At 40.2% G+C, this 18,799-nt stretch overlaps 1 protein-coding gene across 1 annotated transcript in view; it reads right to left on the bottom strand.

Moving 5' to 3' along the window:
- DNAH11 (dynein axonemal heavy chain 11) overlaps positions 1–18,799 on the bottom strand; it is a 363,940-nt gene that overhangs the window by 173,291 nt on the left and 171,850 nt on the right. The window contains exons 42-45 of the mRNA XM_030822211.1: positions 17,867–18,015; positions 11,816–11,966; positions 8,885–9,016; positions 3,827–4,000 (exon numbers count right to left, since the gene is read on the bottom strand). Of these exons, the coding sequence (XP_030678071.1) occupies positions 3,827–4,000; positions 8,885–9,016; positions 11,816–11,966; positions 17,867–18,015 (606 nt within the window). The remainder of the gene's footprint in view (positions 1–3,826; positions 4,001–8,884; positions 9,017–11,815; positions 11,967–17,866; positions 18,016–18,799) is intronic.

Raw genomic sequence — 18,799 nt, 5'->3', positions numbered from 1 at the left:
GGATAGAATAGTTTTAAGGTGCAGGCAAGAAAATGCCTAGATTGCATTGAAGAGATTGTTGGTGGAAATACAGACATTAAAGAGGCTTCTGGTGAGGCCTCAGATGGTAATAAGGAACGTGTTACTTGACACTGGCAGAAAAGCAATTCTTGTCATAAAGTGGCAAGGAACATGGCTGAATTGCATTCTAGTGTTCTGTGGAAGATAGAATCTGTGAGTTACTAACTCAAGAACTTAACTGAGGAGATTTCTAAGAAAAGTGTTGAAGATGTGACCCAGTTTCTCCTTATTGCTAGCAAAATGAAAGAGGAGAAAGACATATTGAAGAAGTAACTGTTAAGCAGAAAGGAACTAGAACTTAAAGATTTGGGAAATTCTCAGCTTGTCCATATGCAGAACATGAGAAAGTGTATTCTGGAGAGAACACCAAAGTGTGGCCAGACAATGACTCCATAAAGAAATTATGGGTGTAATTCTTAGACAAAATCACCTATTTCAGAAGAAGCCAGGGATAGAGATGGGGTTATATCAGCATAAATATTGCCAGCTTGGGGTAAAGAGGATGGAAACAGGACAAAATGAAGGAAGGTAATACTTCTTAGATTCTACAGGATAAGACAATTTAGCAACCTGGCTGCAAATATGTATTAACCTCCAAGAAAAGGGAAAGTAACTCCAAAGGCAATTCACAGATCAGCAGAACATCTACTGCCACTGCCACCACTGGCCCAAAAGGTACAGATCAGGGAAATGAGGCTATTTCCCTCTCACTTTCAGGGGATGGGGTCACCACTTCTGTCAGTGAGCCAGGATGCTACCTCCCAGTGCCCCAGGGACAGGGCTGCTGCCCCCAAGGGCAATACTGCCGCCTGAGTGGGTCCAGAGGCAGGGCCATCATCCCAGTGGGCCCCGGTACAGGGCATTGAGCCAAAGAAGATTATTCTGAAGTCTTAAGAATCTAAAGGCATTTGCTCTGCTAAGTTTTGGACTTGCTTGGGACCTGTGACCTCTTTCTTCTGATTTCTCCCTTTTGGAATAGAAAGGTCTATCCTATGCCTGTTCTACCATTGTATTTTGCAAGCAGGTAACTTCTCTGGTTTTGCAAGTTCACAGCTAGAGAGGAATTTTGCCTCAGGATGAACTGTACTTCAATTCATGAAATAAATTGATAGATGAAATGTATCATGTAGATGATATTGGGATTATATTTGGGACTTAGAATTGATACTGGAATGGGTTAACAATTTTGGGCTGTTGGTAGGCTGGGCGTGGTGGCTCATGCCTGTAATCCTAGCACTTTGGGAAGCCAAGGTGGGTGGATCAGTTGAGGTAAGGAGTTCAAGACCAGCCCGGCCAACATGGTGAAACCCTGTCTCTACTAAAAATACAAAAATTAGCCGGGCATGGTGGTGGGGTACCTGTAATCCCATCTACTCGGGAGGATGAGGCAGGAGAAGTGCTTGAAGCTGGGAGGCTGAGGTTGCAGTGAGCCAAGATTGCACCATTGCCTGGGCAACAGAGTAAGACTCTGTCTCAAAAAAAAAAAAAAAAAAAAAGAAGAAAGGAAAAAAGAAAAAAAAGAATTTGGGGCTGTTGGAATGGGTGAATGTATTTTGTAAGTCAGTAGGACTTGAATTTTGGGGGTCAAGAGGGCACATTGTTACAGGCTGAATTACGTCTCCTTCAAAATTCATCTCTTGAAGCCTTAACCCCTCATACCTCAGAATGTGGCTGTATTTGGGAATAGGACTTATAAAAGAGATAATTAAGTTAAAATGAGGCTATTAGGCCCTTATCCAATGTGACTGGTGTCCTTAGGAGAAGAAGAAATTTAGACACACAGGGAGACAGGGACCATGAATGTGCACAAAGAGAAAAGGCTATGTGAGGTCACGGCAAGCGATGCCTATCAGCAGACCGAGGAGAAAGGGTGCAGGAGAAACAAAACCCCTCGGTATCTCCATCTTGGACTTCTAGCCTCTAGAACTATGAGAAAAATATGTTTTTATTGTTTGTGCCACCTGGTCTTTGGCCTTTTGTTATGGCAGATCCAGGAAATGAATGCACTGGGCTTTCTGTTATTTGGCACTAATTGCCTCCTAATAAATGCCGCAGAAATCACCTATATGTCACGCACACAGCACTCCCAAAATAATAAGCTCCAAAATGAATCAGAGTGACATGATTTTGAGGAAGAAATAATATGAAAAGGAAAACACATTGAGGTAGAATACAATGATCAAAGAATACCTGAATCTAAGGGAAACGTAGAAGAGCAATCTATGAAAAGAAACAGTGAAGAAAGAGAGAAAGGTTCATTTGGATCATCAGCTGTCACATGACTTTGAAACGTGAACAGAGGAGATTAAATATATTCATTTGATAGCTGGAGGGTATAAGAAGAACATTATATGTGAAAAGTGCTAACTAAGAAGTTTACAATAAGTTCAGAAATAAGAATCACTGAACAGAAATATGCCTTCAATTTTTACAAACTCACAAAGTTTCTAGGAAAATATAAAGAAATTGTTATTTCTTTATATTTTATAGTTATTACAGAATTAAGTTGTAATATTTTTAAAAAAGAGGATTCAGAGGCTGGACACGGTGGCTCATGCCTGTAATCCTAGCACTTTGGGGGGCCGAGGCGGGTGGATCCCGAGGTCAGGAGATCGAGACCATCCTGGCTAAAACAGTGAAACCCCGTCTCCACTAAAAATTAGCCGGGTATGGTGCTGGGCACATGTAGTCCCACCTACTCGGGAGTCTGAGGCGGGAGAATTGCTTGAACCTGGGAGGCAGAGGTTACGGTGAGCCGAGATGGCGCCACTGCACTCCAGCCTGGGCAACAGAGCGAGACTCTGACTCCAAAAAAAAAAAAAAAAAAAAAAAGAGGATGCAGAAATATAACAGACATCTCACTAAGCATTTTTTTTTTTTTTTTTGAGAGACAGTCTTGCTCTGTCACCCAGCCTGGAGTGCAGTGGTGCAATCTTGGCTCACCGCGACCTCCGCCTCCCGGGTTCAAGCGATTCTCCTGCCTCAGACTCCCGAGTAGTTGGGACTACAGGCTCCCGCCACCACGCCCGGCTAATTTTTTGTATTTTTAGTAGAGACGGGGTTTCACTGTGTTAGCTAGGATGGTCTCGATCTCCTGACCTCGTGATCCACCCACCTCGGCCTCCCAAAGTGCTGGGATTACAGGCGTGAGCCGCTGCGCCCGGCCATCACTAGGCATCCTTATAGCTGAGATTCTTCTCTGCCAGTGATGTATGTCATATGCTGAGCATATTAACACAACAACTTACTCATCAGGCAAGAAAGAAAAAAAAGACTTTTTTTTTTTTTTTTGTAAAGGGATCACATCAGCACACTTCACTTGAATATTGGTGATATGGTTTGGATCTACGACCCCACCAAATCTCATGTTGAATTGTAATCCACATTGTTGGAGGTGGGGCCTGGTGTGGGGTGATTGGGTCACGGAGGCGGTTTCTCATAAATGGTTTAGCACCATCCGTCTTGGTACTATTCTCATGAAAGTGAATTCGTTCTCATGAGATCTGGCCATTTAAAAGTGTGCAGGACCTCCCCCCTCACTCTCTCTTGTTCCCGCTTTGGCCAAGTGAAGCGTCTGCCTCCCCTTCCCCTGTGATTTTCTGAGGCCTTCCCAGAAGCCCAGTAGATGCCAGCATCATGCTTCCTGCGCAGCCTGTGGAATCATGAGCCAATTAAACCTCTTTTCTTTATAAATTATCCAGTTTCAGGTATTTTTTATAGCAATATGAAAATGGACTAATACAATTGCTATGTTCCACACACCTACCTGCAGAGGCACATCTGGATCCATAGTAAACTGGGCAATTTTGTCAGCCCAGGGCAATAATTTCTTAGTTTTGTGGTCCACATAATAATCAAAGATCGTTCCCTGGGATGGAAATTTCACTGCTTTCATCTCTTTCTGCCACCACCGACTGAAGTCAGCTTGATAATCAGAAATCTAGGGAGAACAAGAGAAATCCTTATTGCAGACCCAAAGTAATTAAAACTAAAAAAAAGAAACAAATTATGAGTAATAATATCATAGGGGTAGAAACCTAAAATTGCCATATACCCATCAAGCACAAATTTTGTGAAATAATTAACTTAAAAAGCAAGATAAAGTTAGGTGAACACCAGATTACCTCTTGGTTATTCAATCTAATGACAACATATTATGCAAATTCCTATGCTAGGTAGTCACTATTGAACAGTGGTGTTCACTTCTACCAATGTTCACATCAATTTACACGAAAATGGGAAAAATAAGAATAGAGTACTTTTTAAAAATTAATAACATTATTTGATTTAAATCCTGTCCTTTGCTCTGAGCTCATAGCTTCCCTGGCCCTTTCAATGATAAAATATATTTCCCTTATAAAATTATGGTGATAGTTACTTTTATAAATGCTCTTGCTTAGAAAAGTAAACAACTGGCAACTCTATACCATTCCTACACATCATTATTGAAACTCTGTTGATCTCTGGAATTCTAAATCTGGGAATCCCTGCCATGAGAGATGGAGAAATGGATAAATGCATGGACTTGGTTTCGTACCAGACCAAATCTAAGGGGTCCAGCTGAAAAGTGCATAGGGATCAACTTTCAGCCTCTAGAGAGATTCATATTGGCAAGGAACAGGCTGTCTTTACTGGGAGGTGCTTGTTTTAATATGAGTATAGATATAAGACATTTACTGCCAGATTAGGGTTGGAAAATAAAGAAAAGGACAACTGTGTGCAACAACTAGAAAAACCTTTCTATATCCACAGGATGACCTGGCCCAGTGATGCCCAAGGCCACAGGATGATCTGGCCCAGTGACTGCTATATCCATAGGACAATCTGGCCCAGTGACTCCTATATCCCTAGGATGATATGGCCCAGTCACTGCCATATCCACATGATGACCTGGTCCAGTGATACCTCTATGCATCCACAGGATGACCTGTTCCAGTGACTCCTATATACATAAGATGACCTGGCCCAGTTACTCCCATATCCACAGATGACCTGGCCCAGTGACTCCTATATTCATAGGATGACCTGGCTCAGTGACTCCTATATTCATAGGATGACCTGGCTCAGTACCTCTTATATCCACAGGAGACCTGGCCCAGTGAATCCTATATCCATAGCATGACCTGACATAGTGAGTTTGATGAACTCTTAAAAATACTGTGTGTGTCTACTGCTTTCAGCAATCTCATTTTTATCTATGACTTCAACTGTGATTTTTCCCCAGAGAAATTTTTAAACATGCTTTTACTTTGATGTCCCCATGTCATTGTATTATGGCCTATAAACTGGGCAGAAGGGGGTGATCAGTGTTTGCAGGGAGAGCTTGCCCCACCATCTTCCAAACCAGCTGAGAGCATCCTTCTACCACCCCATGCATGAGTTATGACTTTAGGTTCACTTAAATTATTTTCAGATTGGTGGTAGAAGATATTTCTTCACCCTACAAAAGTTGGTCTTGAGCCAGGACAGTTCAGATGATATTACTTATCTGGCACCATTCTCTGTAGGCAGACTACATTTAACTTTAACTTTATATCAAACTTTGCTTCACCTAACCACTACATAGGCAAAATGATTTTGGTGACAAATCTTTCACTCATTAATTCATTCAACTAAAATGCATCTGTTCTAAAGTAGAAAAGAAAACCAACACCGTCTCTCCTCTCACAGAGTTTATGGGGAAGATAGAGGAGCGGAACATGAAGATGTGTCGTCCAGCTGAGGCTAAGCCAACAAACGCAGAAATCAACAGTTGCCTTGAAAGTAAAGTTTGCTATAAGTGAGAGTAACAGAGGCAACCTATTTTAATTGGATGTTCAGGGAAGGCATCTTTAAGTGCCATTTAAGGAAGAGTCCAGCATGTACAAAGTTCCCGTGGTATGAAAGGACTTGGTGTGCTCAAGAAACTGGACCCCGTAGCTGGGGGTGGGGGAGTGGGGGGAGTGGGGGAGGGAGTGGCAGAGGAAGAAATAGGGAGAGCTAAGCAGGGCTAGATTCAGAGGCCTTGTAAATAGAATTAAAATTTGAAATGTTATCTTAAAGGCAATAAGGAGCCATTCAAGTGTTTTCAACTCTGGAGTATATCATATGATTTCATGTGCATTTCAAAAAATCACCCTGACTGCTGAGTGAATGATGAATTATCAGAACAAATGTAGAAATAGAAAGCCCAGTGAGGAGGCTACTTCAGAAGCCAAGTGAGAAATGACGGCAGTTTATGGGAGTTCAGATAAAGTTGATTTGAAACTCATTTTGGAGGTTGGCTGCAATGACTTAAGAACACAGGTCCTAAGTCAGTCAGCTGCTGTTTGAACCTGGCTTAGGCATGGGTTAGCTTTGTGCCTGGAAACAGATAAATATACCTTTCTAAGCTTCAGTTCCTTATTTGTAAAAGAATAGTTGTACCAATCCATATAGGGTTTTATAGTTTTTGAAGAGTAAATGAGGTGCCCTATGAAAAGCTCTAAGCACATTCCCTGACACATATTAGACACTCAATTTGTTAAGCTACCAAGTGGCTATCCTGAGAACATTTCTTGTGTCTGCTTCACGCATAATGCCAACCTCATAGCCTCTCTTTCAGATGCTCTGTAGTTAGAGCCCTTTTGAAAATTTTAAGCTGCTATTGCTGCTCATGTTGACTATTAATTAGGGAAAGGAAGGTGCCAGTGATATCCAGCTTCTAGCTGATATAACTAGGGGGGAAGGCTGATACATTTGGAAATTGGAAAGATTAAAAGAGGGTCAGCTGGGAGGGAGGTGAGGGGTTATGAGCAGGAGGGGAAAGATGTCCGCTATCAACATCCCACCTGATTTTACAGTCCCAGAAAGGGAGAAAGGGTAAATATTGAAAGAAATACCTGGTGGAGGAGGAGGGTTGCCTTCTGTCTGCATGTGGCCTCCATAAACAAGAAACCCACACATGTTGTAAACTGTGCCTCTGAGAAAGCCACATGAAGTCCCTGACATGAACACTTGACTCTCACTTACACAATATCGGCTGCTAATCTTTAGAAAGCACTTGGAAATTACAGAAGGAATCTGGCTTCTGAGAATGGCTGAAATGAGATCTAGGAGGCCAAGTGAATTCCAAATATATTATTATAATAATAGGCATGCGTTATGGTAACCTAGTGGCGAGAAGTGGAACTGGCCAACAGATTATATCAACCATTTATTTTCTGATCTACAGTGAACAAACCAACAGAAATATAGGTCACTCTTGGCTGTGATGCCTTTAAATGTAAATGCCCCATTTACACCTGGAAAGAGCAAAGAAGCCTGGAAAATGTGTGCTATCTATTTTTAATGTAAAAATTCAGGGGTACCCATAGAAGCACTATGAACCATGAGAGGCCTTGAGGTACCATGGAAGGTGTGGCTTTTGGAGAAAGACACACTCGGATGGGAATCCTGATGTTGCCATTTCCCATCAGTGTGACTTTGGGCAAGTTACTTTGCCCCTCTGAGCTTTACTTTATTTGTGCAATGAGGATACCTTGAAGAATCATTGTAAAGATCACATGAGAAAAATTACACATAGAGGTGCATGGTGGCAATCAGATCTGCAAATTTCTAAAGTTGAATAATTCCCACTTTGCACTTTGGTAAGCCTAAGCAGTTCGTGGGATCTGTGTGCTGCAAATGTTTGTCTCAAGTGTTTCCGTATAGGAAATCAGAAGCCACAAAATGGCTATGCAAGCAATCTGTACAGGCATGAATATTTCACTTTCAGCTAAAAAAAAAAAGACCAGTGAAAAAGGAATTGGCCCAGGGTTGACTATGGTTCACAAATGACTATCCTGGGAATAGTGTGTGAGACTGGTTAGAAGTAAGAGGGACTGGAGAGAGGGAGACCAATTTGAAGATTATCAAATGCTACAAACCAAATTGTGACCCCCTCCCCCACATCCCACCTCCAAATCCATATTTTGAAGCTGTATCCCCCAGTGTGATGATATTTGGTGGTGGGGCCTTGGGACACAATTAGATTTAGATGATGTCATGATTATAGGGTCCTCATGATGGGATTAGTGTCCTCATTAAAAGAGAAACCAGTATGTCTTTCTCTCTCTGTCACATGGGGACACAGCGGGAAAGTGGCGGTCTGAAAGGTGGGAAGAGAGTCCTTGCTGAAACTCAACCATGCTGACACCATAATCTTGGACTTTTAGTCCCCAGAACTGTGAGAAATAAATTTCTATTGCTTAAGCCACCCAATTTGTGGTATTTTGTTATGGCAATCTGAGCTACTAAGACACTATGATAGCCAGGGCAATCTAAAGATGCTTTGCTCCTGAATTTAGGCTGCAGGGATGGAGAAGAGGGAATAGGGTTGGCAGCTATTTCACAGGTGAAACTGAAAGGGTCTGAGATCACAGGACACAGAAATCAGGAAGAGTGATGTCTCCCACGTTTTTAACTGGAGCTACCGGGAAGAATGTACCACTGAGCAAAAGAAAAGAAGGAAGAGCAGGGGCAAGCTGGAGTATGGGGCAGAGGAGGAGATCTGTCTCAGGCACACTGAGCGGGGCTTCTTGTAGAACAGCATGCTGAAGGTGAGGCCCCAGAGGCAGCCGGAAACACAGAACTTTCAGTTCAGAACACACAGCCAGGCTGGAGGATATGGATATGGCATTGTCAGCTGGTGTTGGAACCATCAGGGATGGGACTACCCAGAGAATGCATAGACTTAGGAGAGAACAGGGCAAGTAGTATAGATCTATAACATAACAAAAAGGTACGGATCACATATTTTAAACTCCCCATGACTCTGTCCCACACAAAACTGGAAACTGGTCCTGTAAACTATTTCTAAACATACCTGATCTTGTAGCAGGGTGCCTCCAAAAGCCCAGATACAAGCAAATACAAAATAGACTTCATAAACTTCTTTTGGGCTGTCAGAAGGTACATTTTCAGGAGTCAGCAAGCACTCCAAAAGAACACATAGAGTCTAAAGAAAAAGAAATAGTCAAATAAGGCAACATTTTTTTTAAATAGTGGAGAAAGTTCAAAGAATATTTTTACAACTCCACTTTTTCCTTAAGAGAGTACATAGTTTTTCCCAGCTGTGATTTGCTACATTGGGAGAGACAAAAATTACCACCTTGGGTGTCTAAGTTAACAGTAAAAAACTTGTCACTTTCAACCAAAATGATCTAGGTAATAACAAACTATTTTTTAAAAATAAAATTTTAAACAATCTGGTTAATAATCAGTATACAAACCCAAATCACATAAAAGCAAAAAAAAGGGTACATATTCACTTTTTTATAAACAGGAAATCATTTTCTAAATAGTATTCTATAATCCACTTCCTTCATTAAAAACTGAAGACATCTTTCCTTATCAATAAGTGTTACCCTACACCATCACTGGAATGGATGCAGAGGATTCCATTGGATGAACAGGCATTTATTTTACTATTTCCTTCTTGTTGGACATTTAGATAAACCACTTTTGGTAAGTGCTTTGGCAGCCATTTTCCCACCTGTTGTCATAAATTTAGAATGTTGGACTGGCAGCTTAAGCCTGTGGCAGTTTTTTGGACACCGAACTAAATTTAACCTTGAAAGAAATGCTGTTCAGGAACTCAGGAACGTGTTCTTCATACCCTCCAGGTGAAATGGCAACATGCTGGGAGGTCCTAATGTACCTAGCCCATGCTTAGGGTAGTTGCGTCAGCAACGAGGGGAACGCGGCTGCTGCAGAGGCCTTCACCATGTGAAATAATAACCAGTAATGAACAGGTTTTTGGACTAGTTCTCTAAAGCACAGAAAGTTGTCATTAATTAGCACTGTTACAGATCCTAAAAAGTCAAGAGACTCTTCCCCCAGTTTTTGCAAGCAACGATAGATTTTCATGTCTATTACACACACAGCAACGCAAGCGATCACAGATCAGGTCAGCACTGTGTGTATGCCTTTCCTTCCTTGCCACAGAAGATGGGGAAATATTTTTCATTTAAATTGTTGAGCACCTATTATATTCTTTAATCTTCTTTCTTGATTTCTATTATTTCACGTTGTGCCACGTTTGCCAATTTGAAATAACCTTTTAATAGAATAAAACTCACCAATTTGCTATTAAGAAAAACAGTGTAAAACTCTGAGGCTTTGTTATTTTTTAGTAGAAGCCATGTTATTCTAAGGAACTGTTGAAATCAAAACAAAAAAGACTGAAGGGTCTCGACGTGACGCTACTGGCTGAGATGAACACACGAATAAGGCTATATGTTTCTTCTATTTTCTCCCACAGTACTTGAAAAACATTTTGAGTTCTGTGTCAGCACTTAACATACTTTAATGCGTAATCTGAAAGAGTTAATAAACCTTACCAAACTTAAAGAGGCGTCATATATCAGAAAACAAGAGTGCATTAATTTCTCAAGATAGCCATTTTAGGTTACTATCTTCTTATACTCATTTTTGTCTCAAATTTCCATTATTAGTAACCACAGAAGAGAAATTACTCGATAAAACAACAGCTTAAACGGAGCTAAAAATTAAATGCCATTTCTGAATACAACGAAAGAAAGAAGTAGAGCAGAAGTCATATTAATTCCTACTGACCTATTTTCACACTACTCTTGAACGGAAGAGTTCACACCACAGAGAATCACACAAATACACAAGTCAACTTGAGAAAGAACATGATCATGCTTTTTTGCAAGTATTACACCAGAGGAAGTCTAATTAGGCTAACTACATAATTAATTCATAATGAATAAATTCAGCCCTGCTTTCGGAAATAAATTATACCTCAGATAATTACTGTTGAAGACTATCGTTTATTTAATTGGTGTGTGAATTATCCAAGAACCTGAACTTTCTCTTCTTATTATGCTTGTGACTATTTCTAATTTTGTGTCAAACAAATTTGGTAACACACTCACTTAATGGTAACACAGTACTTAGAAAGCAATTTTGCTCCTATAGGAAAAAAAGGGTGTGGGGGGTTTCTAATTGTAAACCTTTTCGTGAAGTTTTTTACTTGTAAGGGCTGGGGATAGTTTTTCTTCAAGCTGAGATTAAGATCACAGCCTTCATTTCTGTGTGCTGTGAATTATTTTCATTGGCTTCCATAACAATATATCATATGTATCCTTCGCTCTTACCAGCTGTCTCAAGATGAAGATGAGAAAAAATATATCCCTGGGATATTATGAACTCTTCATCCAGACTGACACTCCTCCATGAATATTTTTGGGAGGGGGAGGTCTGTGAGTGGTGGCACCTAGGTGGTAGAATTTGGAGGCTTTCTCTTACTCACTGGCTGGCATCTTTAATTGCACAAATTTGTTTTATTAGAAAACATACTGAGCACCTTCTCTGGGCAAGTTACTTAGGAACCAGAAAAATAAATAAAGCTATTGCAACTTTGTTCTTCTAATTCTGTGCAAAGACACTGGAAAGGAACACAATGATTCAACAAACACATATCTGGCACCTACTACGTGCTAAGAGCTATCTGGGGATATTAAAAAAAAAATCAGTAAAACATGGTTCCAACCTTCTTTCACAAGACTGAAAAGAAGGAGAGCACAAACTTAAACGCTAACAGAATGTGATGGAGGTTTGCAAAAAGCTCCAGGGAACATGGGGGGTGGGGGCGGGGGCAAGAGGATTGGAACAATATAACAGTTCCAGAGATCTTCTCATTTTCTTGGGCAAGCAAGAACTTCTGTTGTCTTGATCAGCAAACACTACCGCATCAGGACTGGAATGTTAAATGGCGTAACCGAAGACAAACCTGCAACAGGCTACTCTCAGGAATTGAAGTGATGGTTTTAAAGCTTGTTCTCAGTTTATCCAAGCATGCGGGGACATATTTATCAAAAAGAATAGTCAAATTGGCCTTTTCTGATTGATGCCGCCTTCTGTCTATCCAACTGGCCACATACCTGAAAAGGAACACAGAAAAGCTTTTATTGAACACTAGGCTTGAAAAGCAGAATTTCACCAAGTCAAAAGCTTCCTCCTTCAACACAGCTTGGTGCAACACTTCAGGGACACGTTTAGTGAGTTCATTCTATTTTTCAAACTGCAAATATTTTAAAATGGCCCTTTAAAAACTTGTTTTAATGGCCATTTTACCTTAATGAAAAGACTGTAAAAGAAACTCCTAATAGCACTTAGAAGCCAAACATAATGGAATGTAAGTAGACCATTACCGCGCATTTATGAGGAAGTGCAGTATGTCATTTCCTGAAGGGCTGAAACTATTCCTATAGTGTAGGCCTTATTTATGAAAACAGCTTGCGATTTTTCTTGATTAATCTTGGCATCAATTATTTAGTAATGAGAAATCAGTTACAAATAAAAAGATGAAAATTCCACAGGGGCTATTTCAAAGTGTCTCCTTTTTCAATGGACTGAATGTAACTCCAATCTGATAGCCGCTAACGAGTTTCCAATAGGTGGTTCTGATATGGCGTTTCATGTTTGGGTGTGGGCGTGTGTGTGTGTGTGTGTGTGTGTGTGTGTGTGTGTGCAATCTGATACATTAAATATCCTTAATATATTAGTAAAATAACACTTATCAGTAAAACAAAGCATGACTTAGTAGCACCTGTAGTAGTCTATAGGGCAAAAATGTATGATGTTAAACTAAAAATAATCCCTCAGAAAGTTCTCATTAAGGATGAAGCAGGGGGAATAAATACATTTAGCAGCCAGCAGAGAAACAGTATGACCACAGGTCAATTTCAGCTACACCTTGCATTTTGAGCATCAAGAGACATTAAGGCAAGATGATTATCTGACAAACGGCTCCTTTCACTTTTCTCAAGCCTTCACAATAGAGTTTATTAAATAGCTAGCTATGTTACACTCTGATGAAATTTATAAAATGTCAACCGTCAAAACTTTTTCAGGTCCAAGAGAAATGGTTTTCAGTAGAAGTCCAATTGCATAAGAGTAACCTGATAGAGTGTCTCTGTGTGGTAGTGACAGTGGGAACTGCGGAACGATGGAAAGCAGGTGTCAGTGCCTGGGGACAAAGGAATGAAGGCCACCCTCTCAGCTACTGATTTTACCCCATATCAGCTGCCAGAGTGGAAAGTGGAATCTTTGTATCTAGAGCTTATCAAGAAGAGGCGAAACAGGATTGCTCAGGGAAAGGAAAGTCTAAAGTGAAACTGCCTGGATATGCAACTTGGTTCCACCATTTTTTAAATGTGTTACCTTGGGCAAGTTACTTAACCTCTTGGTGCCTCAATTTTCTCCTCTGTAAATGGAGATAGTAATAATATGAACCTCCTGGGGTGGTTCTGAGGATTATGTAAGTTTGCATGTACAAAGTGCTTACATTAGCAACTGCCAAATAAATTATCAATAAATGTTACTCATTAGTACAGAGTTGATGGCATTCAGAAACTCAGGTTTAGATCATGGCTCCGTCTCCCTATGTTTCTCCTAAAGGCAGTAGCGTCCTATTGGGCACAAGAGTTGGCATCCTGGATTCTGATAGATATAACAAAACCCACACCCCGCTTCCCAACAAAGTTTCTTCCACGTTTCTGTGGGAGCAGAAAGCCATTGCAAGGATTACTAGGAGCAGTAACTTCAAAAAAATAGCCCAGAAGGAAGAAGTGGGCTTTGCACTTAGGGTGCAGGTAATAGCGACTTCATGGAGTCACATCAGCAGCAACTAAAGTCTCAGAGAAAATCTACCGATCCCACTAGCAAATGATGCTTTTGCACAAATTACTTCCACAAGTGAGAGGTGCTCCAGAAAAAAGTCAGTCAAAACAAAGCACGAGATGTGGTAAGAGCTGATTCTGCTTGAGATAAAAAAAAAGTGGGGGTTGGGGGGAATCAGATAAATTACCTCTACTAGGGATCAACCACACCACATAGCATAGGATAGAGACTAAAAATGGCTATGTTGCTGGACAGTTTAAAAACTTATGTAGAAATTATTGCTAAACTTTCATAGCTTAGGAATAAAATAGACATTAAAAGACAGTAAATTTAGAGGGAGAAACTGTTACCTTCAGCAAACACTGAAGCTACAGAGCTGCATTTGTGTACAATCTTGCAACACTGCTTCGTATAAAAAGTTCCTTATGATTTTTATAAGATGTGATAGAGGTGGAACATGACTACTATTATATATAATTGCAAATGGCATACTAAAATGGCATATTTTTTCCTTGCCCACAGAAAAGACCACCCACATTGGTGCCCCACCTCAGGAAACGGCTACATTGTAATGCCCCAATGTATCATCTTAATGGCAATATGCAGGTCATTAACAGAGAATTTTGGCTTTCCAGAATTTGCAAATGAGTCCTCCTATCAGCAGCTCAGTTGTTCCTCCTTCCTGCAGAACTGTTCCGGGTTTATCAAGTGAAGTCTATAACCGTGTGGTTTCTAAACTTTCTAGAGTAGCCGAAGTTCTCAGACCTCTGAAAACTTTTTATTTATTACTCAGGCCTCTGGGGTTGGATCCTGTTGTATAGGATAGAGGGAACCGAACAGACTTTAAGTCTACCCTCAGAGCAAGCTTCAAGTTCTCTGTCATTCACCATGGCCTGGAAAAATGGCAGACATTAGCAGTACATGCTGACTAGCAGTGTATACCAATTATTTCTGAAGTTGCATGTTTGTAAGCATATACTGTATCGAAAGATGAGATGGTGAGATTGTAAGGACAGAAGACAACAAGTTCATTTGATACAGGTGAAAGTATTAGTGATACAAAGCCAGAAGAATATTTTAAGCTCAAGAAATAGAAGAAAGAGTATGATTTAAAGTTGTGGCTTCCAAGAGTCATGTAGCAGTATCTAGTCTTTTGTAATCAGACTTAGGGATGACGTGTCTTAATGTCTCCAACTTTCATATATTTCAGCAAAAATTAATAGAAGTAGAAAATGTGCCTCTATGCCAGAGAAAGAGAAAGAGAGAAAGTAAAGGTAGCAAAATGGTTAGTGATTGCAGGAAAAGCGTCTCTGGCTGCGCATTGTATTACCTTTCCAACTTTTCTATAGTTTTGAACTTTATTTCAAAGTTCTGATTCTGAAAAAAACACTGATGAAAACTGAGACTTAAGAGATTCGCTTGGAAAATTGGGCTAATAATTATGTCTATCTCAGAAGGTAACTGAGTATTAAATGAATTAATATGTATAAAGCTATCATTTTGTTAACATAATGACATTAAAGCAAGATGTTAAAGTCTCCAATAACTATGGAGAGGAAAAAATACCCTTTATCCTAAAATAGGCATTTTGTGACTTATTGAAAGTTTATTGCAATAGGAGGTGAAAATACAAAAATGCCTTCTAGAGAAGATTTCCATTATTTTGGAAAATGACCTGGATGAATTCTTTGGGCACACATATGAACATTAACATCTACCCATTAATTCTGGATAAAACAAACAAACAAACAAAAAACCCAAAAGTAAAATCTAACGGTGAAGATAGAGTTGTTTAACTCTCTTAGGAATATAAATTGGGTGTCTCTTTAGCCAACCCGTGACCTTTGATGTATTGCATGACGTCCTTCTTTAGGGATTTGGATCAAGCTTTTGTTAGCACACATCTCCACAGGATAGGACTGAGATTGAATTACATATGCCTTGGGAGCTGTGAGGTTCACTACTGAAATCAGAGCACACCCAGGAGGGGTAAGAGGTCTCATGAAGGAAATGAATGCCGCCATGCACTGTGGTGCCTGGGTTCTCTGTACAGAGGGAGTCAGGGCTGCTGGAGAGACTCCCTCAGGTAGCTCCCAACCAATAGAAGCATTTCAAGAGACAGAATCCTAGGTGTGGAAGGGAGTTATGATCCCAAGGAAAACACCCCATTTAAGACTTTTGAAAATCACTCCTTCCCCAAAACACATCCAATAAAGGCTTTGTCAAAAGCAAAAGCCTGGGCATGGCTCTACTACGCTGTAGAGGTAAGGAATGAGACTTTTAGCAAGCATGTCAGTACACACAGGAAAGGCAGCCTGGAGAAATACATCAGTTAGACATCTGGCAGGAAACAGATGTCATCCCCAAATCAGGATAATAAGGGAAGGATCAATAAAAGGACTAGTCACAGAAGTGTGGGCAAGAAGTAGAGAATACGGAAGGGACAGTACCATGCCAAAAGGGTGATCACAAGGAATGGTTATTGTACCTATGCCTGGAGGGACAAGAGAATGAAGGACTGCCAGAACCTGGAAGGAAAGAACCTTAATGGAGAGATATAAGAAGAGCTGTGACCTGCAGTCAGAGGGACAGAACCATCCTGACATGACCCTGTTGGGAAGGAGAATAAACAGCCTGACCTCACTGTCCTCTCTCCCTCTCACTTCCTGCCAGGATTCTTCATTGGCCAAACCAACCAGAAGCCGGAAGGCAAGGAGCCCACTAATGTGGTCCATACAGACCACAGAAGAGGGTGAGAAGGATGGAGAGTGTGTCCAAAGAGGTAAACAGAAGATTTCTGACATAAGAAGCATGCCAGGCACAAGCATGGGTTCACTGGTAGAGCTCAGCAATTCCTACAGTTCAAAGTGCAGATGCTGGAGGTGACAAGTTACAACCAGGATGAACTGTAGAAAATGTAAGCATTTGAGGAGTAAGCAACTGGGCACCATAAAGTTGCTCTAAATCAAAGCATTACAACTGTTCGTGTATGCATTGTATATATACATGCATGCAAACAAACATAATCAAAATGATTTCTTTTTATGTAAGTGTTCCATATCAGCTTTCATTATTTATTCACTTATTCAACAAATATTTACTGAGTTCTTAACATCTTCAAGGTATGTGAACCAGGTAATGTCCAAGTAAAAATGACAAAGGCATTCCAGTGCTAACTTAATTATCCTTTAATTAGCCTAATTAATTAGCCTTAAATGTAATTGCTAATACCTTCAAGTGAGCATATAGATATTTAGAATTTTATACTAAGATTTTAACAAGATCCAGGCACAATTTGAAAAAGCACTGATTAAAAACTGGGCAAAGAACTTACATGAACATTTTTCCAAAGAAGACATACAAACTGCCGCTAAGCACATGAAAAGATGTTCAACATCACTAATCATCAGGGAATTGCAAATTAAAATGAGCTATCACCTCATGCCCATTAGCATGGCTACTGTTAGAAAAAAGGAAAATAACAAGTGCCGGCACAGGTGCAGAGAGATTAGAAGCCTCGTACACTGTTGGTGGGAATATAAATGGGTAGCAGCTGTGGAAAACAATGTGTCAGTTTCTCAAAAAATTAAAATTAGAATTAACATATGATCTAGAAATTCTTCTGAGTTCTACCCGAAGGAATGGAAAGCAGGGCCTTGAAGAGATATTTGTACACCCATGTTTACAGCAGCACTATTCACAATAACCAAAAGGTAGAAGAAACCCAAGTGTTCATTTATAGATGAATGGGTAAACAAAATATGGTATGTACACATAATGGAGTATTATTCAGCCTTAAAAAAGGAAATACTGCAATATGCTGCCACGTGGGTAAACTCTGAAGACATTATGCTAAGTGAAATAAACCTGTCACCAAAAGACAAACACTGTATGATTCCATTTATATGAGGTACCTAGAGTAGTCTAATTCATAGAGATAGAAAGTAGAATGAAGGTTGCCAAGAGCTGGGAGGAGGGGAGAATGAGGTGTTATTGTTTAATGGATAAAGAGTTTCACTTTGGGAAGATAAAAAACTTCCAGAGATGGATGGTGGTGATAACTGTGCAACAACATGAATGTGCTTAAGCAAAAATTATAAAAATGGTAAATGTTATGTTACATACAATTTACTACAATAAACCAAAAAGAAATACTCACGGATTCCAGCCCAGATCTTGTGGGTTCACATACAGAATACCAGCTCTGGAAACAGTGGCCGGGGTTGCGCTCCTTAAGTGATGTATCTCAAACAGAAGCCTCATGAAGGGAGTGAGGGCGATGCGCTCATTGCTGGCGAGGGTCAGCACCTGGAGTGAGCAGCACAGCGGTGCACAGAGGCACACTGTCACCCACGGGCAAAAGCAATGCCGCAAACATCCGGAATCAACGAGTACTTTCCCCTACCAGAAGTACCACAGGCTGTGCACTCACTGTCCTGAATCAGAAGTGCAGTCTGAATAAAGATCTAAGCTCACCCCTGAGATGACCTGACTGACCCTTGAGGAACAAACTCACCTAAATGGACTTGTGAATGCCAACCTTTACATAATTGAAGTAATTTTATTACTAAGACAAATATAAGACATTTATTGTAAAAATTAATCACATGAAAGGACCTGAATACCGTATAAAAACTTTTCTTTAGAATCTGAAATACCACAATTATCAATTGTCCAAAGAAACTTATACAAGTATAAAGATCCCAAACCTGTATTTGATGATGAACAGTGTCTCAGTTGAGTAAGCAGTAATTACTGTTAATTTAAGGTGGTTACTAAATCTACTCTGGAGTAGTGATGATTACTGATTTCTCTCTGCTGACCCCAACAATAGACCCTGTGTTGCTTGAATGATATCTCACAGACCTGTACCATCACCTTTTGTTTTTGCTGGGAATGCTGAATCAACTGTGGCAAAAAAGCTTGGGAAAACATTTAACTCAATCCGTAGCCATAGGAACTAGTTAATTTCGATTATCATATGGCACAAACCTGTTCTTTCATTGTCTAAGTATTTATACTTAATCAAAGATGACAAGATATAATAATTTACGCCTACCTCTTAGAAAGTGGTAAGATCTGTAAACTAAAT

The sequence above is a fragment of the Nomascus leucogenys genome, chromosome 11 (assembly GCF_006542625.1).
Source record: "Nomascus leucogenys isolate Asia chromosome 11, Asia_NLE_v1, whole genome shotgun sequence".
NCBI classification, from domain to species: Eukaryota; Metazoa; Chordata; class Mammalia; order Primates; family Hylobatidae; genus Nomascus; species Nomascus leucogenys.
Note: the sequence above shows the minus strand (reverse complement) of the source record. Positions and strands in the feature narration are given on the sequence as shown.